This window comes from Mastigoproctus giganteus, chromosome 12 (assembly GCF_048544385.1).
Source record: "Mastigoproctus giganteus isolate SK-2022 chromosome 12, ASM4854438v1, whole genome shotgun sequence".
Classification (NCBI taxonomy): Eukaryota; Metazoa; Arthropoda; class Arachnida; order Uropygi; family Thelyphonidae; genus Mastigoproctus; species Mastigoproctus giganteus.
Window position 1 is genome coordinate 161,909,853 of NC_143586.1, and position 20,242 is coordinate 161,930,094.

The 20,242-nt window shown below is 39.9% G+C and overlaps 1 protein-coding gene across 1 annotated transcript in view; it reads right to left on the reverse strand.

Moving 5' to 3' along the window:
* The window catches only part of LOC150077553 (osmotic avoidance abnormal protein 3-like), a 425,893-nt gene that overhangs the window by 145,730 nt on the left and 259,921 nt on the right, over positions 1-20,242 (reverse strand). Inside the window, exon 12 of the mRNA XM_090385940.1 lies at positions 15,248-15,357. Coding sequence (XP_090242066.1) covers positions 15,248-15,357 — 110 coding nt within the window. The remainder of the gene's footprint in view (positions 1-15,247; positions 15,358-20,242) is intronic.

Here is a 20,242-nt window from a genome sequence, read left to right on the forward strand (position 1 = left end):
CATCAGCACAGCAGGCCAAAACTGGTATACTATTAACACAGTTCTTTATTTTATTTCAGTCATCCACAATGATTACAATTCACTGTCGTGATTATAGTCACTTCACACAATTAAAGTATACTACTATACACAGAGACACGTTCAACATCACAAAAGACCGCACAGAACTGGCTCGCCGGTCGTGCCACCTTTTAAAGGATCGTCAAACTATTGAAGCTTCCATCACCTTCTAAGACTTTTCCTGTGTTCCCTGGCTTTTGAAACTTCTTGGAACTGATTCCGAACAATCTGTAAGTCCAAAAGTACCCTAGGGTGTCCCATTATCCTTCAGAAATGAAAATATTGATCGAACGGCAAAATACAACCTGCCCACTCGCCTTAATGCCAATGAGGGATGGCTCACTTCAGCATATAGGCCACGGGTGACTTTTCAAGGCATTTTTTCAGAAAAAAATGCATCTTATATGCCATCAAATACGGTAACTTAGTTCATAAGAGTGTATTAAAAAAAATTCAAGAGTGTATTATAGAGGCACAATAAAGTGTGTTGATCAGTGCCCCAAAGTTGAGATGGATGTTTGTTTGTTTGTAGGCTTTAGACGCAAGATCAACAAAGGCTATAATGCACACATGGTGCTGTTAAATGTATAGTTATATTCTGTATAGATGTTATTCAAGTTTATACTGCATGGTACAGTTTCATCTGTTTGAGGAAACCAAAAATTTTGGTCCCGTGTGGCATCTCTGGTAGGAGGTCAGAAATGCTGAAAGAGGTATTTGTCGTGGAAAATGACGTAATGACAGCTTGTTGATTAGAATTGTATTTGGGGCAATCAATACGTACACTGCTGGACAGTGAGCTGAGTGTTGCCCCCTGTGCACTGTGGTGGGGGCAGTGCCTGCAAGAAGATAGAGATGTGTCAGGTGTGTATGGCTTATTCGTAGTCAAGCTAATACTACTTCTTCATGTCTGTTCTCACATATATACTTGATTTCCAAGGCCTGAGATCTTTCTTTATACAGAGTAGCTTGTTACCAACTTGATTTTGCCAGATGTGTTGCCATTGCTCAAGACTTCACTTCTTTATAATTAACTTGAAATCAGAGAGTGGTATGCTAAAGGGTTGATCTACAATCTGTAGCAGTTTTGGCAGCTAGGTCAGCACATTCATTTCTAGCAATTCCAATGTGACCAGGGATCCAACAAAAGAGAATTTGTTGTTTGGTCTTATTAACTTGGTCATGGTGTTCCAAATTGTACAAATAAGGGGTTATGATGATTTTTATTCTGTTGTACAACTTGGATAGCACTAATTGAGTCTGTGTAGATAACGCTGTGCAAAATATTTGTTGAGAAGATCAAATTTAATGCTATATAGATAGCATAGAGTTATGCAGTGTAGCTACTGCATTGGGGAGATTCTTGGCTATGGTAAGGTTGGGAAATATTGCTGCTGCACCAACATGGGTGTCAGTATTAGATCTGTCTGTGTAGATTGTCGTGTACTCTGCATGCTGGGTTCTCAATGCGGCATGAATTTGCAGTATGTTTTGTTGGGGGTAAAGTGTGTTTCCCCAATGATGTGAGTGAAAGGTTGCACAGCAGTATGTGATACATCCAAGGTGGAACTGTACATGAAGTGGTAGGCTGTATCGTGCTAAGGTCAATTTGCCAGTCACTGAGCAAGGAACACAGGTGTATCTCTGTTGATGGGTTTTTAGATGGGTAGACTGTAAAGAGCTCCCATTTCGGCGAGAAAAAATCCATTCTGAGTAGGGTTGTTCAGTTGCCCTTTGACTTTTGCTGCGTAGTTTAACAGAAGCATTTGTCTACATAGATGTAAAGAGGTTTCAGCTGCTTCAGCATATAAACTCTGGACTGGCAATGTACGGAATGCCTCTAGTGCAAGACGAAGAGAACTGTGGTGTACAGGATCAAGCCAACGTAAGGCACTTGGTCTAGCAGAGCTGGCTGTAGACCACAGAGCTGTAGCCTAGACGTGACCACATTAATGCATGACACAAATGCAACAGCATGTAATGGTCGGCTCCCCATATTGTGCCAGATAATACTCTTAAGATGTTTAGCTTCTTAAGGAAAGTAATCTGGAGCTCTTTCATAGGTTTGAGGAAGATAAGTTTTTGGGCGAGAACCACACCAAGAAAGCGGACACTACAAACCACTGGGTTGATTTGATTTTCTAGATGAAGTTCTGGGTCTGGCTGTAGGTTGCGCTTCCTACAGAAGTGTATCCAACAGTCTTTTGGAGCGAGAGGAGAAAACCATTGTTTTGTAACCATTTTATAACTTTGTTGATGGCACCTTGCAACTGTCTTTCTACTATTTGCATATTAGGCAAATGGTAGGAGACACTGAAGTCATCGGTATACAGGGTAGTGGATACTGTTTGTGGTACACCCTGTGTTATGGAGTTCATTATTATGTTAAATAGGGTGGCACTTAGTACTGAACCTTCGGGGACCCCTTCTTCCTAGATAAAATTTAAAGATAACTGGTTGTTGACTTTAACTTGAAATGAGCGATAGTGCAGGAGGTTTCTGATAAACTTTGGCAGGTGTCCGCTTAGTCCTAGATTGTATAGGTTTCACATTATGCCATACCTCCATGCTGTGTCAAATGCTTTTTCTATGTCAAAGAGAACCATGACATGGTGCTCTTTTTGTACAAAAGCATCACAGATGTTTATTTCTGCCCTGATCAGTAAGTCAACAGTGTATCTGCCTTCATGGAAACTGCATTGTACTGGGTTAAGAAGGTTGTTTTGGACTAGAAACTAGGTTAGGTGGGCATTGATAATTTTTTCCAGGACCTTGCTCACACAGCTGGGCAATAGGTCGGTAGTGTTCTGGATTTGTAGGATCTTTACTTGGTTGTGGAAATGCCAAAACATAAGAGTGATGCCATTTGTTCAGGAAGGTATTCTCTTTGAAAATTCTATTATAAAAAAGTAACAATGTCTTAAGGGCTGGTTCAGTATGTTGTGCTATCATGGTGTAGTGTATTCCATCTGGTCCTGCTGCACTTTTGTTTGGTGTTGTGGTGGTTAAAGCATGGTGCAATTCTGTCATTGTGAAAGGGAGATGTGTGAGGCACTAGATGCTGATTCAAAGCTGATTAAATGCTTCTCAGTCTGTGCCTTGTGTACCTGAAAATGAGGTGCGTAAGATGTTATGGTTGAGATTTTCATGAACAATTTCCCAACGCATTTGCAATCTCCACTGGTGTTGTAACATCACAACCATTTACAGTTGATATGAAAGGCGGCTAGAGTACTTTTCCCAATCTACTTTGGAGAATTTCCATTTTACTCGATGATCAGAGCATGGGGTTTTTAGCGATTGGTCTGCATATAATTGGGAAATGATTCGCTATTATGTAGATCATTTAAAACTGTCCAATCTATACTGGGAATACAATATTGAATTTGAATATGCTGGATGACTGCTCTTGCAATTTGGATATTGCAGAGCCTTTAAGTACACTGTTTATGAATAATTTTTTTGACCCAGTTGGGATAAGTAATTTTGCCTCTGCATGTTGTCTTTGAGCGACCAAATTTTTGGCAATTGAAACATCTTAAAGGGTTTAGAATGTATGGTTGGATACAGCAATGTAGGTAGCCTGCTTTAAATGAGGTATGCAAATTAGGTGTATTAGAAGTCAATATAATATTACATGTTTGAACAATCTTATTGTCCTTCCATGTCATTATTTGTTATCTTGAGTTACTTTCTGTTCTTGTAATTCCACAACTATTTCTTCTTCGGTGACGTTCAATAAATCCCACTCACTTATCACTCCTTTTGAGGAGTTCAGTGTGTGTGTGTGTGTGTGTGTGTGTGTGTGTGTGTGTTATGTGGTATGACTTTTACTGGGATTTTGGTTATAGAGGACATTTAAAATAATAATTCAGCATGTCTTGCTTGTGTGATTTCAATTAACTGACTTCCCGACTGCAGTCATTTTACCATTTTTGGAGTACCTGCCACCTTTTCGAGACATCTCTGGATGACAAAAGGAGAGAGTTTGCAAGCTGAATCAATAAGGAATGCATTATCAAAAATCTGGTGGTTCTGTTTTGTTCGAATCCATTCTCATTCTTTTCGGAACACTGAGATCATGTTCCATTTTGTGGATGTCAATATGTTAAGAACCTGTTGGCTCTAGTGGTGTACATGCATGACAATCCAAGGCAGCTCCTTTTAGCCCTGGGAGAGGAACTTTCTTCACACAGGTTGCCGATCCTGCCATGTGGAGGCAAGTGCAGTGCCAACCAGTGACAGTGATTAGAAGAAGAGTGCAGCATGTTGCTAGTGGAGGTAGTAGTAACATTGCTAGCGTGTGTAGCCATGACATTGCCAGTGCGGAAAGGCAGTAACATTGTGAGCAGCCAGCAGTAATGTTGCAAGTGAAGAGGGTTTATGAAAAAACTAGTACACATCCTATTAAAAAAAACTAAAAAATCACACTAGAGAGATTGCTTGGGGCCAATCGTTTTGATAAAAATAGGAAGATGATCTCTAATACCAAATAGATAGCTTTTAAAATGCCATGCCTCCAAGTTGTATCATAAGCTTTTTCTATGTCAAAATAAAACTGATACCACGTGCTCATGTTTGTTTCTTTGTTATTTGGTTTTTAGGAGTATTAGCAACTAAGGCCATATTGCTCTGGGATATGCAGTGGTCATTCCCTGACCTTTTCGCATCCTCTGTATTTGGTGGTGACGGGCTCGAACCCCGGTCTAATCAAGAAGCGTGTGCTACGCACTGCTGCTCCTTCCCACCTGGCTACGGAGGCGCCCCCACGTGCTCATGCTTTATAAATGCATCACAAATTGCTGTTTTTAATTGGATTATTTTAAATAGTCCGAATGGACCAATTTATTCGGAAGCCAAACTGCATCTTGTTAAAATAGTCATTTGCCTCAAGGTAATATAGAAGATGAGCACTGATAATTTTTTCCAAGACTTTACAAAAGTAACTGGTGATAGCAATACAGCAGTAGTTGTTAGGAATTTTGGGGTACTTTCCTGGCTACAGGAATGCAAGGATGATTGCCTATGTCAAGAATCAGAAAACTGATCCTCCCAATAAATAAAGATATAGCAACAGCTCTAAAGAACTTTTTTTTTTTTTTTTTTATGTAAACCCCAAACATGAGAGGTATTAGAACCTATAGTACTTAGGTTGGAGGTTGAGAAGATGAAACAAGATATTTTTGACATTGGACTTTTTTGAACTTCCGTCGACCGTAATTTTCAGGAAATACGTATGAAGGAAGGTTGTTCCAGAAAACAGCAGTTGAATGAATAAACGAGGAAGATGAAAAGTTGGTTCTGTGAGTTTAAAGTTGGACAGTAAATGGATGTTGGCTGGTGGCGGCACATGTTCGGACTGTTTTAAAGAGAGAGAGAGAGCGGGAATTATAGAAGCCAATTCAGAAGAACAGTGCCCGTGGAAGTATCTGTAGAAGAGGCATGCAGCAGGAACAGTACATCTATGAGACAGCGAGTGGAGAGACTCTGTTAGAGATGAATCATCAATTAACCTAACTGCCCTCTTCTGAATGGAATCTAGAAGGCTGAGAAAGGTTTTGGGGGCACGGCCCCAGATGTGAGAACAATATTCCATGGCAGATTTGCGATTTGTACAGAGTGAGCAGCTGTTTGGAAGAAAAGTAATGCCGAGAGCGAAAGAGAAAACAAAGTTTTTTAGATGCAGAGTAAGCAATATTTGTAATGTGCTTGTGCCAAGAGAGATTAGAAGTCAGGGTAATCTCCAAAAGAGAGATATCATTTTGCCTAGAAATCGGATAAGGATAAGAAAAAAGATAAGCATAGGAGCAGAAGAATCCTTTTTGCAAGATATAAGACAAGACTGAGTTTTAGAAGGGTTGAAATCAACTAAGTTGTCTTTGCCCCAGTGGAGAATTACCTGAAGATTGGCATTTAAGGAATTGGTAGCAGAGTTTCGAGAAGTTGAAGCTGATTGAATAGGGAAAGGTGTCTCAAAATGGAAAGTGGAATGCAACGTGCTATCATCGACAAAACTATGGATAGGATTTCCAGTCAATGGAAGAAGGTCATTAATATACAAGAGGAAAAGAGTGGGGGAAAGAACTGAACCTTGGGGGACACCGGCATTAGTGGAGAAGTTAGAAGACAGAGAGCCATCTACCATCACCCTCAGTGAGCGATCAGAGAGAAAACTGGATAACCAATTACAAAAAACAGTTGGCAAACCATAAGATGGAAGTTTGTTTAGAAGACCTTTATGCCAAACACGATCGAAAGCCTTTGAGATGTCAAGAACAGCTACTTGTGTTTCACTGAACCTCTCCATTGAATTAGTCCATAAATGGGTAACATAAGCCAGAACATCACCAGTGGATTGACACTGACGGAATCCATACTGGCAATCATTGATCAGAGAGAAGGTTTCTAGGTAGTTTAAGAGTTGGCGGTTAATTGATTTCTCCATTACTTTAGAAAGAGTACAAGTAATTGCAATGGGACGATAATTGGATGGGAGGGATTTGTCACCCTTTTTAGGAACTGGCTGGATATGAGCAAATTTCCAAGCAGAAGGAAAAACACGTTTGGAATAAGAAAGTGAAAAAAGGCGGCAAAGAACAGGAGTAAGTTCAGGAGCACAGGTTTTGAGAACAAGTGGAGAAATACCATCAGGATCTGGAGCATTCTTAGCATCGAGATTCGTCAAAATCCTTCTGACATCCTTTTGACGGAAGACCACAGGAGGCATTGAAATGGAGAGTGTTGGAAATGGTGGGAGGTGTTTTACCAAGATCATTAATATATGAGTTGGAAGAAAAATGGGATGCTAGCAGGTCAGCTTTATCCTAGGCTGTAGTGACAATAGAACCATCTGGTTTGGACAGAGGTGGGAGCAGAGATGGGCAAAAGTTGCGGCCAATAGCTTTGGCAAGGGACCAGAATGCTCGGCTACCATTAGGGCAAGTTTTCTACTCTTAGCATGTTCAAACTCTAATTTTTACTGATTAATAACTGCTTTACAATTGTTGCGAGCTTTGGTTAGGCAGAAAATGAAACTGAAGAATTACAAACAAGCCAATTACAATATGCAACATTCTTCTCTTGAACAGCCTTAGCACATTTATTGGAAAACCAAGGTTTAGATAAAGGACTAGATTTTAAAGTGGAGTGTGGGATAAAGGATTCCATTCCTGCAAGAATAATTTCACTAACACGATCTGAGCAGACGTTGACATCAGAAGTTTTGAAACAGTAATCCGACCAAGCAAAAGAAGAAAAGAAATATCGTAGGTCATCCAATTTTGCATTCTTGTAATGCCAAACAACACGAGGTTGGGAATAGCCAGGAGATAAAGGCTCCATTGGAGAAGAGACAATCACCAAGTTGTGATCTGAAGTGTCTAAAGGACCTCTCACTTCAACCATGTACTTAGAAGGGTTGTTTGTGAGAAAAAGATCAAGCATGTTGGCTGTATGATTAGGATTGTCTGGTATTCTTGTAGGTAAATGAACAATCTGTGCAAGGTCATTAGTAATTGCAAAAACCTCAGCATCTCGACCAGCTGGGTCGGTGTGACTAGAAAACGGAAGCCAGCTGGAGTTGTGAACATTAAAATCACCAAGGAAAATTACCTCATCTCTTAGGAAAGTTGGACTGGAGAAAGTCAAAAAGCTCCAAGTGATTAGTGGAGTTGGGAGAACGGTAGAGACAACAGATGAATTTTACACAATGAGGTAGAGAGATTTTAAGCCAGAGAAGATCAAAGAGAGTAGATTCCAAATTGCCAAGTCTCTGACAGGGACTATCAGAACGGACATATGCACAAGTACCACCTTTGAGGCGAAAGGAACCATGCAACGAATAATTTGGGCATCTGCGATGAGCAGTAGTTGAATCAACCGATAACTGAGGTTCTGTCAGAAAAAGTACATGGGGTTTGGCAGACTGCAAGTGGAAATGGACATTGTTAAGATTAGAATTGATACCACATATATTTGTGAAATGAATTAGGAAGTGCTTGGGAGATTTAGATCTTTTCACAGATAAGCTTGCTCTATTAGTTTGGCAATTCATAGTGTATTCAATAGTAAGAAAAAGTGGGTGGGACATGCTGTATGAAGTAATGAAATTTTTGGATATGGCATACACATGGTAAGAATATACCCAGAACCTCGACATAACATGGCCTCGACAATGCTCCCTGCATACACACTACTCGGTCTCCCTCCAGTCACTATCTGGCAGAGTAGAGGTAGCAAGATTATACACTAGCTGATCTGGAAGCCTCCTAGATAGTTACCATTAGGTTCGGTCCGGTGTACTAACTAGTGGCTGGCCTGCGACCACCGTTTTAGAGCTGTACCCTCGATATGTAAGGAATATTGGATCTCGCCACAATGTTCATCTTAACCTCAAAAGTCATCAATCATACTGCATGATGGAAGAGATAGGGAAGGGTTGACCGGAACTTAGCTCTAGAGACTAAAAGTGGGTTCCACCACTTCAAGCCCCCAATAAGCAAAGTGGTGGTATTGCACCGGTTGACGAGAGTCATCTGCCACACATTTCTACATGTGGTGTGGGCACCACACCTCGACCCCTGCTTACGTTGGTTCATACCTGGGCAGTCACCCACCATGTACTTGGGCATGCAGGATTACTAACAGTCCCACCATCGTGAAGGTGCTAGCAGAGGATTTGGCTGTCACAGACCGTCCGGACTTCACCGAAATTGGGTCCTCTTGACTTGAGTGTCACCCGAATATCAGTTCCACCAGCGTTTTGGACTCCCAGGTAGCAAGTGCAGCTTGTCTGGCATATCTGAGAGAATGTCTGTGACAACCTCAAGGACTTTGTGTGGTGGAAGGTGTTTTATCAGCTCATGATCAGTTGATATTCAGGTTCACTAAACATCATCTGGTCCTGCAGCACTAGCCTTTGAGGGAACAACTGCAGTGGTTAATCCCACTTGCATGAAAGGCAGGTTAAATGGCTCAGCCCTGGTTGTAAAAAAGTTGTGTTTCTGTTTCTCAACTTGCTTCTTTAATACCAGGAACTTTGCAGAATAGGATGCTTCAGCAGACATGTTGGAAAATACTTCTCCCAGTAGTTGGTAATAGTAGTTGGGTCTGCTATTGTACACTCTTTGAGCATAATAACAGTTTGGTCTGCAATTGTACTCACTGAGCTATAATATAGATTAGGGAACTGATGTATATTTACCCTTCATTTTCCTAATTTTATCCCAGATGACTTTGGTACTAGTCATCTGATTAATTAAGGATGTAAACCGGACCCAGCACTCATTTTGGCTCTGACAATATATAAATTGCACTTTGGTATAGGCATGTTTAAAGGCTATAAGATATTCAGTGGTGAGATAACATCGGAATTTTCCCCATGCCTGATTTTGTGACTTCCTTTTTTCTTTACAATCATTGAAATTGGGATGATGTTTTTGGAACTGCAATTGTTGCTGCATGGATAATATGGTCTGTGACGTACTTTACTGCATCATCAATTGAATCCTCTTGGATGTAAATAGGATCAAATTCAGTAAGCTGCACAAATATACTCCAGTCTGCTTGATCAAACTTCCGCTGTGATATTCTACATGGATGACAAGGTTGTCCACCCACTATGGAAGATATTACAGGAAAGTGATCAGTTCCAGAAAGACATTTTGTTCCACCTCCCAGGAAAACACAGGTAGTAGGGAAGGGGAGCAGATGGAGAGATTGATGGCAGAGAAAGTATTGGTAGGCATGTGGAAATACATGTTAATTCCTACAATTTTTTAGCACATGTTCAACAATACAACCTCATTCATTAGTTTCTGCACTACCCCAGGGTACCATGCCCATTAAATTCTCCAAGAAGTAGAAGTGGGGAGGGCAACTGTATAATAATATTGTCAAGATTTGTCTGGGAGACATTTGTCCCAGGAGGCAAAATATATAAAACAAATTGTGAGGAGAAACCCCACTGCTAAGTGAACTGCTACTGTTTCTAAGTTGGTGTTCAACTGAACACAGGTGAAAGGGGTATGGTTGCCCACAAGGATTGTGACTCCTCCCTGGGCTGGATCATCCCCATTCATGTCCTTACGAATAGCAGTAAAGTTCCACAAGATGGGGTTATCATTTGCCTTTAAATAAGTTTCCTGCAGACAAAAGCAAACAGTTTCATATTTATGCAGGAGTGCTTTGACATCCTCCATATTTTGTTGGAATCCATGACAACAATTCCATTGTAATATTTTAGCCATAATTAGTGGAACCATTGGTTGGTTTCTGAAGTGATGTGGGCTTGGATTGGCCCACTTTGGTTTTAATTCTGCTTTTGGGAAACAGAGAGCATCAAGTATCCATTTCTTCCTCAGGATAAAGATCCTAAGTAGTATCATCTGCACTATTTTCTTCTTTGTTTACCTCCATTGCATCCTGTATCCCACTAATAACAGGCTGAGTACTGAGATGGGAGTAGCAACAACTTTATCTAGATGTGCATGTGTCAATAAGTATCGGGCTTGTGGTGTAAAAGAATCATGTGGTGAGAGCGAAATATGTTTGCATTGAAGTAGAAGTCTTTCTCAGAACTACATAAGTGTATGATTTCTGTGATTTGCTGATATTACTTGTTTCTTTGCTTACACATATGGGATGTTTTGTTTTGTCTTCATTTTTTGAATTTGTTTTTCCTTTTTTCACATTTGGCATGCCCTTGAATATGCAGGGTATTTACCAGCACAATTCAAGCAGAACATTTCTTAGTACAGTCGATTCTGGTTATTTGGGACACATCGGGACTAGTGCATTTTGGCCCGATTAAGCGGCTGCCCCAATTATCCGAAGTTTCATGTAAATAGTTAAAAATACAATATACCCCCCCCCTTTACAGTTAGTTCACTGTACAATCAAATCACGTTACGATGAACTCACCATAGTAAAGTAGCATTCACTATACGATGTGTAGTAAGTGCCGGTCATTGTGATCACGTTTGTGATGAATTTTAATAAACAGCGATTCTAATTAGTGAAAACAGGATAGGAGGAATATTATCCACAGGCTATAAAAGTAAAGATATATTAAGCACAAATTTACTCTTTATACCTTACCAATTCAAAAATTAAATAATACGTAAAATTCGGAAGAATATACGTGATAATCGGAATAATTAATACGTACTGTAATATGTACATACTAACTAAACTAGTTGATATTTCTGTTCACTGACATTTGTGGGTGGGGGTTAAAATTTAAAACAGTAAAAAGATAAGCAATCAATAACAAAGAACACGGCACACACAAATTGCAAGTAACACAATACGCGCAAGTGAGAACAGAGTAACGAGTTACAAAGCTTTAAAAATAGGAATGAAGAGAAGATCTGAAAATTAATTTTTTTATATGATTGAAGATTCCATGGAAGTGTAAACACATTTCACCATAATAACCCACAGAATTCCAGCTGTCGGTATTATCGCAAATTCAATAAGATCGAGTTTACTATCCGTTTATGACAGATTGCACTAACAGAAAAGCCCAATAAACAGGTGACTGCTAATTGTTTTTATTGTTTTATGGTTATGACCTCCAGAAATCTGATCGAACTATGTGGTACGGTCAGAGACAATCGTAGGGTAATCTCCAGTGCTGCAGTCTCCTGCCCCGATTAAACAGCATTTTGTCCCAATTAAGCGAAGTAAACCCTGGCTATTTTCTTGATTGGGTTCTGTTTTTTAAGATTTGTCCCAAATAAGTGGCTGCCCCGATTAACCGGTGGCCCAAATAACCGGATTCCACTGTATCCTGTTCCTTTGCTCCACAGCAGGCACAAGCAGGTGATCCATGACATGACCATATTTTTGTCACCTGAAACATTGCAACAGGTTTTGGAATGTATAGCCTTACAGGGCAGTTGAAATATCCTGCCTTGATGGAAGTAGGAAGTTTAGGAGTATTAAATGTAAGGATAAGAACCCAAGTTGGGACTAGATCTCACTCCTTGGTCTCTCTGTCTGGTGCACATTTTGAGGAGATCCCATTCAGCAACTATACCATGTAATGTATTCAGTGTCCTGTGTGGCGATACTTTAATTGTTTAATTGGAATACTTCCAAGAGATGCTGCTTCTACTAAAAGGTTACCCAATCTAAGTCATTTTAATGACTTTGGGGACACTGCCAACCCTTTGAGACCCTGCTGAATGATATTTTACCTATTATCTTTTCTCCAGTAGAATGTATAATAAGGAAACAAGGAACAGGAGGCACTTCAGCTTCTGTTCAGTGTTTCTTTTTGGCTGTTATATTTTCTTCTTCAGCAATTTCAAGTAGGGACCTTGTAGAGGCACCAGAGGAGTTTGAAAGATTTAAATTACTCATAGAGGTGAGTAATAGAATTCAGTACCTTTAATGCTCTCAATCCACTGTGGAGCCCGACAAGGTGGCGCACAATTACGAACTAGCAGCGAGTGCATATGCAAGCAGGACACCAGAGTTATCTAGGTACTATACACATATGTCAAATAGGTCTTGAACCAGTCTCAGGACCAAAGGGAAGGAGACCTTGCAAGCAGACTTGCCAGCCAATTGATCCTGAACAGGCCGACACAGGACCTCCCATTTTGGTCAAAGGCTGGGTTGCCCTCAACCACCAGGTTTCCCTTTCCAGTAAGTCCATGGGTTGCAGCACACAACAAACATGCCAGATTCTAATAATGGCATTCTAGGACCAATTATCTGAACAAGTTATTCAAATTCAAATTATTATGTTAGGATCATTCATAAATGATTACATATATGTATTTTGTACTTATATATGTATTTTGTCTGCAAATTGAGTGTGTTCTCTGGTTTATTTGTATGTTTTGCTGGACGAAAAAGCCTTGCTATATACTCCTGAGACTGACTAACTCAGCAATGGAGTGAAAAAAAAGCCCATTAAAGTTCCTCACGTCATTGACAGGATTCGAACCAGGGTCTTTTCCATCTGGAACAGGGACGATGGTGATGATACCACTGTGCTACCTGCGCAGACCGATAATCCAAACAGATAGACAAAGGCAGAGTTCTTGGTGGAATTATCTCAAGGAAATCCCTTATAGCTTCCCAATAAGGGATTTCATTGAGCTGCTTTGTATTTTCTGTTTCCATATCCCTTCCTCACATTCTTGGTGGTGGATCCCAGTGAGGAGACCTCCCAGTTTGATTGATTGATTTTACTTGAGCAATAATGACTGTGGTTATACTGCACCAAGAAAAGATTAAAATATCAACGAAGATATTCTGGTAACCAGACCTCCCAGTGACACTAATCTGGAGAACCAGTAGCATCACTGAGAGGTCTCCTCACCATGTAGTGCATTGTACTATTTTAATAAGAGAAAATAAATAAAATAAATAAAATAAAATTTGTAGAATATACAACTTTCTTTTTATATCTGGGGATTGCGGTCAAGCAGTAAGAGATATTTACAACTTCACTACCTTTGTATGACAGCCAATATAATAATGGGCTATGCTTTTATTTGTGGTGTATGGTTCAAGTGCACAAATTACTGTAGTATGCTGCTGTAAAAATAAAGCAAAGGCAAAAACTCAAAACTAATAAAAATATTTAGCAAACTGATGTATATGAAAGTAATCTCAAGTTTTCTGTTTGCTGTTATTGTTATTATTTGGTTTTTAGGAGCATTAGCAACTAAGGCCATATTGCTCCGGGGATATGCGTTGGTCATTTCCTGATCTTTCCACATTCTCCGTATTTGATGGGCACAGGCTCGAACCCTGATCTAATCAAGAAGCTTGTGCTACGCACTGCTGCTCCTGCCCACCTGGCATTTCTGTTTGCATGTAACATATCAGGGAATGAAAATATTCATCAACACATTTGCTTCCACTTAAATGTGGGAGAAACTGGTCAATGTTCCCAGGGGCTCACATCTGGTGAGTACTGGCTTGGTACACCCAGGGTCCTGAGCTGGATATCATCATTCTTCTCTTCTTGGTGATTCCCTCCTACTTTTGTCTCTCTCTCTCTCTCTCTCTCTCTCTCTCTCTCTCTCTCTCTCTCAGGGTAACTCTGGAATTTTTTTTTTTGGCTGGTGCACTATAAGCCTCAGGCCTCCTTGCACCTTATAGCTAAAACAAAAAAAAAAATTACAAATAATAATAATAATATGCTGTCTTTTTTGGAATGTTGAAAAAATTCAATGCTGTGACATCCCCACCATTTTCAAAATTCGTACCTAAGGTTTGAAAATGAAAAGAGTTGTAAATCAGAATAAATCTTAAAATCAACACAAGCAAAAAACACAGCTATGCTAAATCATAAACAAAAGCCAAGCATTACTGAAAAGTGCTCAATCAATGTGCCAATACTGAGTAATTGTTAATTTTATGTGCCTTTAGGTTTAACAGCACTCGCTGGTGGGACTGTTTAAGAATGACCCCTCATATGCATTATGGCACAATGTTTGGGGGCATTTTTAACACAGATATGCATTGTAGAAAATCACTCTTAGTGTCGTTTTATGAATATATGCATAAAGGCATGAATGTGTTAATTTTCATAGTGTAGTAACATTACTAGTCGTGTAATCAAACAGTATCAATTACTGCTTATTTGTGATGCTGATAATGCATAGCTAGAATTGAGGAAAGATTACCAAGTGGTTTCTTATGTACAGACATTCTAATCTAATAAAACTTTGAATTTCGATTGTAGCCACTGTTAAATTAACCATAAAATTCAATGCATACTGAATTATGACAGAATGTGGGATAGAACGTCGACAGTGAAATAAAAGGCCCCTGTGTGACATTTTTCTCTTCCCTAAACTGAAAAGAGTACTTAAGGGAACACATTTTCAGCCCTTGAAGACGTTCTGAAAAGTGCTTACAGAAGATTACTTACAGAAATTTTCGTGTGCTTGGAAGAAACATATGGAACAGTGTGTGTGCAGGTCCAAGGCAATATTTAAGGGTAATTTGTAAGGTACAACATATTTATTTTATTGCAAAAGTTTTGTTATTTAGTAGCCACATCTTCTATTAACTGGGTACTTGGTTATTTCTTGGACAATTATGACAACTGTGCTATTTTTTTTTTTTTTTTGCTACACTAGAAATACCTGTCTCAAAAATGTGACTTTCATTATTGTATGTGTAAATAATAAACAGTAAGAACTAATATTTTTCCTACCTTCTTTTTAGCCCTTTTCAACAATGTTGTTTTTGCTTTTAGTTCTTCATTGATATTGTCATACACTTGCAACATGACTCTATCTTCATCATCAACTTTAGCTAATGCTTCTGTAAAAATTAGCACAGGTTTTTCTTTTAAAAATTGTATCCACAAGAACTTTACTTATATTTGTAAAATGATAATTTACAAAATAAGAAAAATCTTAACCCTTTATAACAAAAAAATTTGCTATAATAAAAAAAATACAGTACACACACATTACATTGAAAAAAAATAAAAAATAAAAATAATAATAAAAATAAAATAAATATACAGGGTGATTCACTACCAGTGCGACAAACTTGCAGGAGGTGTAGGGGGCACAAAGACAAATCGGAATCACATAGCATTGCAGGGTTCAAAATGCCTTCGTCATGCGGTAGAGGATGTTGAACGGGAGGTCGCGTGAACAGCGATCCCGCTGGAAGTCAGCATTTGCGAACCGTTTCTGTTGAAGAAACCAAGTAGCAAAAAGTCCTCCAGAGTGGAGGACTTTTTGCTACTTGGTTTCTTCCGCAGGCTCCAATGATTGGACACATTGCAGATGGTATGAACTCATTTGGTTTGTTGACAGTATCCTCCATACAGTGGATTGGGAAATACCCAATCGTTGGCCTATCGCTCGAGTACTCATACTCGGATTGCCTTCTGCAAGACGTAGGACATTCTCCTCATTGTCTGGCGTCCTCGTCGTTTGCTCTCGATTCATGGTACCTCTTGTGAAACAACCAGTCTCACGTAACCTTCTGTGCACACGTGCGAAAATCGTATGATGAGGAGCACGCCTGTGCGGGATGCGTTCCTGGTACAAGCGCAGAGCGGCGTGCCCGTTACAGTCCGCAGCTCTATACGCGAGGTGCATATCGGCCAGTTCAACGTTTGAATACTCGTCCATCCTACTGCCTTGGGAACCGGTTTGCAAATGCTGACTTCCAGCGGGATCGCTGTTCACACGACCTCCCGTTCAACATCCTCTACCGCATGACGAAGGCATTTCGGACCCTGCAATGCTATGTGATTCCGATTCGTCTTTGTGCCCCCTACAACTCCTGCAAGTTTGTCGCACTGGTAGTGAATCACCCTGTATATATATATATATATGGTTTATAATTAGTCACAATTGAGGGTTTTAACAGCACTTTTGGAGCAACTTTTTGTAAATATCAATTATTGGTGTATTAGCAACTATAGCTATAATGGGCCAAAGCCAGGTCATGTAAAACATAACAGTTAAAAATATTGATGACCTGATGAATTAGGACTGATCTCGCATGTCAAAAAGGGATAAGGATAAAAATATGTAAAAAAGGTATAAAAGAGAAGTTTTAAATGAGAGTAAAAAGGCTTAATAGTTTTAAATAACTAAAAAGAGCTGAAATATGGCCATTGTTGGATAAAATCTGACTGAGTGCATAAGGCTTAGTCAGATAACTAAAAGCATTAAAATATAAAACTTGTTCATGTCTATATCTTGAACACTCTTCATGGATACTATTCAGAAGACCGTAAGATGTGGGCTATTGGTTCCAAAATGCTTGGATAGTAGGGAATGTACGCGGTGGAGCCAAGTCTTCTTATGGTCGTACCAAATACGTTGTGTGCAGCTTCCAGGTCAGAAGCTGCACACGGTGATGGCGGCAGTTAAAGACCCTGTTGTGGGAGTTGACAACAGTGGGGGTGTCTACAAAATTCAGTGTCAAGATTGTGGGGGATGTTATGTAGGTGAGACTAAGCACAGATTATACAATAGATTGGGGGAACATAGCTGGGTGCTTAGATTAGCTAATGTCTTGGGGTCGGCCATGGCGGAACATGCCTGGGAAAGCAGGCATGGGATAATAGCCGAAGGAGCTGTAATTAGAGATAAGGTAGAGGGTTTCTGGAACCAGAAGTGGCTGGAGAGCCTAAGGATTTGTTCCTTGGGTGATCATAGCCTGAATAGGGATAAGGGTTGTAGGATTAATGTAATGTTTGAGACCACTATCCTGGATAGAGATGAGTGTTTTAAAGTTGTACAGCCCCTAGCCACTTCCGGTGCTGATATACAGGAAATGGAGCATGCACAGGTACCAAAGTATGCCCTGGGTCTGCTGGGAAGGCTTAGTATTTTATAATGAATTGTTGATGCAGCACTACTTATGTTGAGAAAGGCAGCAGATGCTGCCGAAAGCTTCAGTTTTAGAGTAATACGGGTTTAACACTTCCAGGTGCAAACTAATATTTAGTTAAACTGCCTCTGGCACTGATGACAGCAGCACACCATCAAGGCATTGACAAGATCAATTTCTGAAGATAATCAACTGATAGTTCGTGGTTCCAAACATGAATTATGGCTTCCTGAAGTTCACGAAGGGTTCACTGAGGGTTTCTTTCTGGCAACTGCAGATTCCACATGATGCCAACAGTTCTCTATAGGATTCAGGTCTGGGCTGTTTCCTGGCTAGCTAGCAGTTGTAATGGACTGTTCTTCCAACCATTTTTTCACCTGTAACAAATGTAAACACATTACTGTCGAACCTCTAATGCCGAAATGTAATGAAGCTAAAGTAACTACAGAAGTGCCTACTTACACTTTTTGCCCGATGACAAGGAGCAGAGTCGTCCTGAAAGATGCAGTTACTTGGCAGGTTGAAATGGTCTCTAATGGTTGGCAGCAATTTGCCTTCCAATATAGCCAGGTATCCACTGCCATTTATAGAACCTTTTATAAACTGCAGATGATACGAAATGCACTCCAATATCATTTGGCTGGTAGAGTATTTCACTATAGACACCATACATCTGGATGGTATTCTTCACCATGTCTATGGCAAATCATTGTTTCCCATTAGAGCCATGCAGGTTGGATTTCTTTTCATCAGAGAAAATAACTGATGTCCACTGCTCTGGGGTCCATTTGATATGCTGCTTACACCAAATTAATCGGGCCTTTTTCATTTTTTGTGTGAGGAGGGGCTTCTTCTTAGGACGATGGGCTACAAGTCCATTTCTGAAGAGGTGTTTTCTGACTGTTACTGCACTTGCTACCACTCCTGTATCTTCCCATTCTCTTTTCAGCTCAGACGAAGAAGCCTTATGGTTTTTAAGGCATAAGTGGTTCAAAACACGGTCCTGTTTTGGTGCAGAGACTCGTTTGCACCTGGTTCCTCTTTTCCTAGCAGCAGAACCAGTATTCTTGAGTTTGGAAAGAAATCTACTCGCTGTTGACTGATTACAAGACACTCTATAAGCAATATGACGGGAAGAACATCCTTCCACACATAAAGCAATGATAGCACTCTTTCTTCGTGGCGTCAATTGCATGTAACTCACCATCCTGACACAAGCAAGGAATGATTGCAACTCTTGCAGAGTGCTTATATAGCTGAAAGTAATAGCTGATGCAATATTACATCATCACCTACACATGTCAATCTTATCTGATACAATCTGTAAGAAATATTGCCATATACTTATGTTATTCGGACGACAATTACAATTTTAAGGGGTGAGGCACCTTGAACACCAGTGTATGTATTTGTTTCAGAAAAGGTATACAGTTCAGCTAGGTTGGCACTATTTCCAAGGGAATGTGGGTAAGCGATAATGGTTCTTGCAATTGTGATTGAGAGTGGAAAGTGCTTTTTCTGAAATGGGAACAGTCAGGACAATAAAAGTATAAGCTGGAAATCCATAATGTTGGTTCTTCTTTCATTTGGAGCAATTTGTTATTCCTCTGTGACTTCCAGTTATTTGGGCCACTTGTTAATCGGGGGCAGCCATTTATTTGGGGCAAATCTTAAAAAACAGAACCCAATTGAGAAAATAGCCAGGGTTTACTTCGCTTAATTAGGACAACATGCCGTTTAATAAGGGCAGGAGAAGGCAGCACTGGAGATTACCCTATGATTGTCGTACCACGTGGTTCAGTCGGATTTCTGGAGGTCAGAACCATGTTATGGGATGTTCTGTGTTATGGTGTCGAGTCTAAGTGAAAAAAAGGGTACAGCTAAGTTCTGATCCTTGTGGGACACCTTCTTCTTGAGTGTAGGACTGAGAAAGTACAGATTGATAGTGGACCTGAAAGGTTCTCTGTTTAAGAAAATTTTTAATGAATTCTGGTAAATACCCTTGCAATCCTATGGTGTTGAAAGCCTTTTCTATATGGAGACTTACCATTACATGATGTTCATTTTTGACGTAAGCATTATGGATGTTAGTCTCGGCTTTCACCATTAGCTCCAAGGTGGATATATTTTGACCGAACTGATTGTTGTTCATCAGTGCTTTAGTTTCAAGAACCCAGGTAAGCTGTGTGTGTATCATTCTTTCTGGGATTTTACTTAGGCAGCTGGTTAGAGAGAGAGATAGGTTGGTAATTTTCAGGATCCTTTCCTGGTTTAGGAAAGGCTAAAATAATTGAGTGATGCAAGGAAAATAGTAATAGTGGCATGTGATGCAAGAAAGCAAGTGTATGAGCATCAGCCAAAAAAAAAAAATTCACACAACCATTCCCTCTAAATGTTTGTCCAGTTCCTCCTTAAATTTATTTAACCTATCAATTTCCACAACGACAGATGGAAGTTTGTTCCAGAAATTAACCATCCACTGGCTAAAGGCAAATTTCTGCACATCTATTCTACAGCTGTCTTTCCTCAATTTGAATTTATGCTCCCTTAGGTTTGTAATCGGAACAAGTGGAAAAATCCCATCAGAATTCAGTGTGCTCAACCCATTCAAGGCCTTATACACATCAATAAGATCACCTTGCAGATGCCTAGTCTCCAGCCACTGCAATTTGCAGAACTTAAAGCCTCTCTTGGTAAGAGAATTCCTTCATTCCCCTCACCAATCTTGTTGCCCTTCTCTGTACATGCTCGAGCAAATCTACATCCTTCCTAAAATGAGGCCTCCAGATCTGTACGCATTGCCTTATACAAAGGGACAATCACCTCCCTTTTCCCTGCTAGCAAA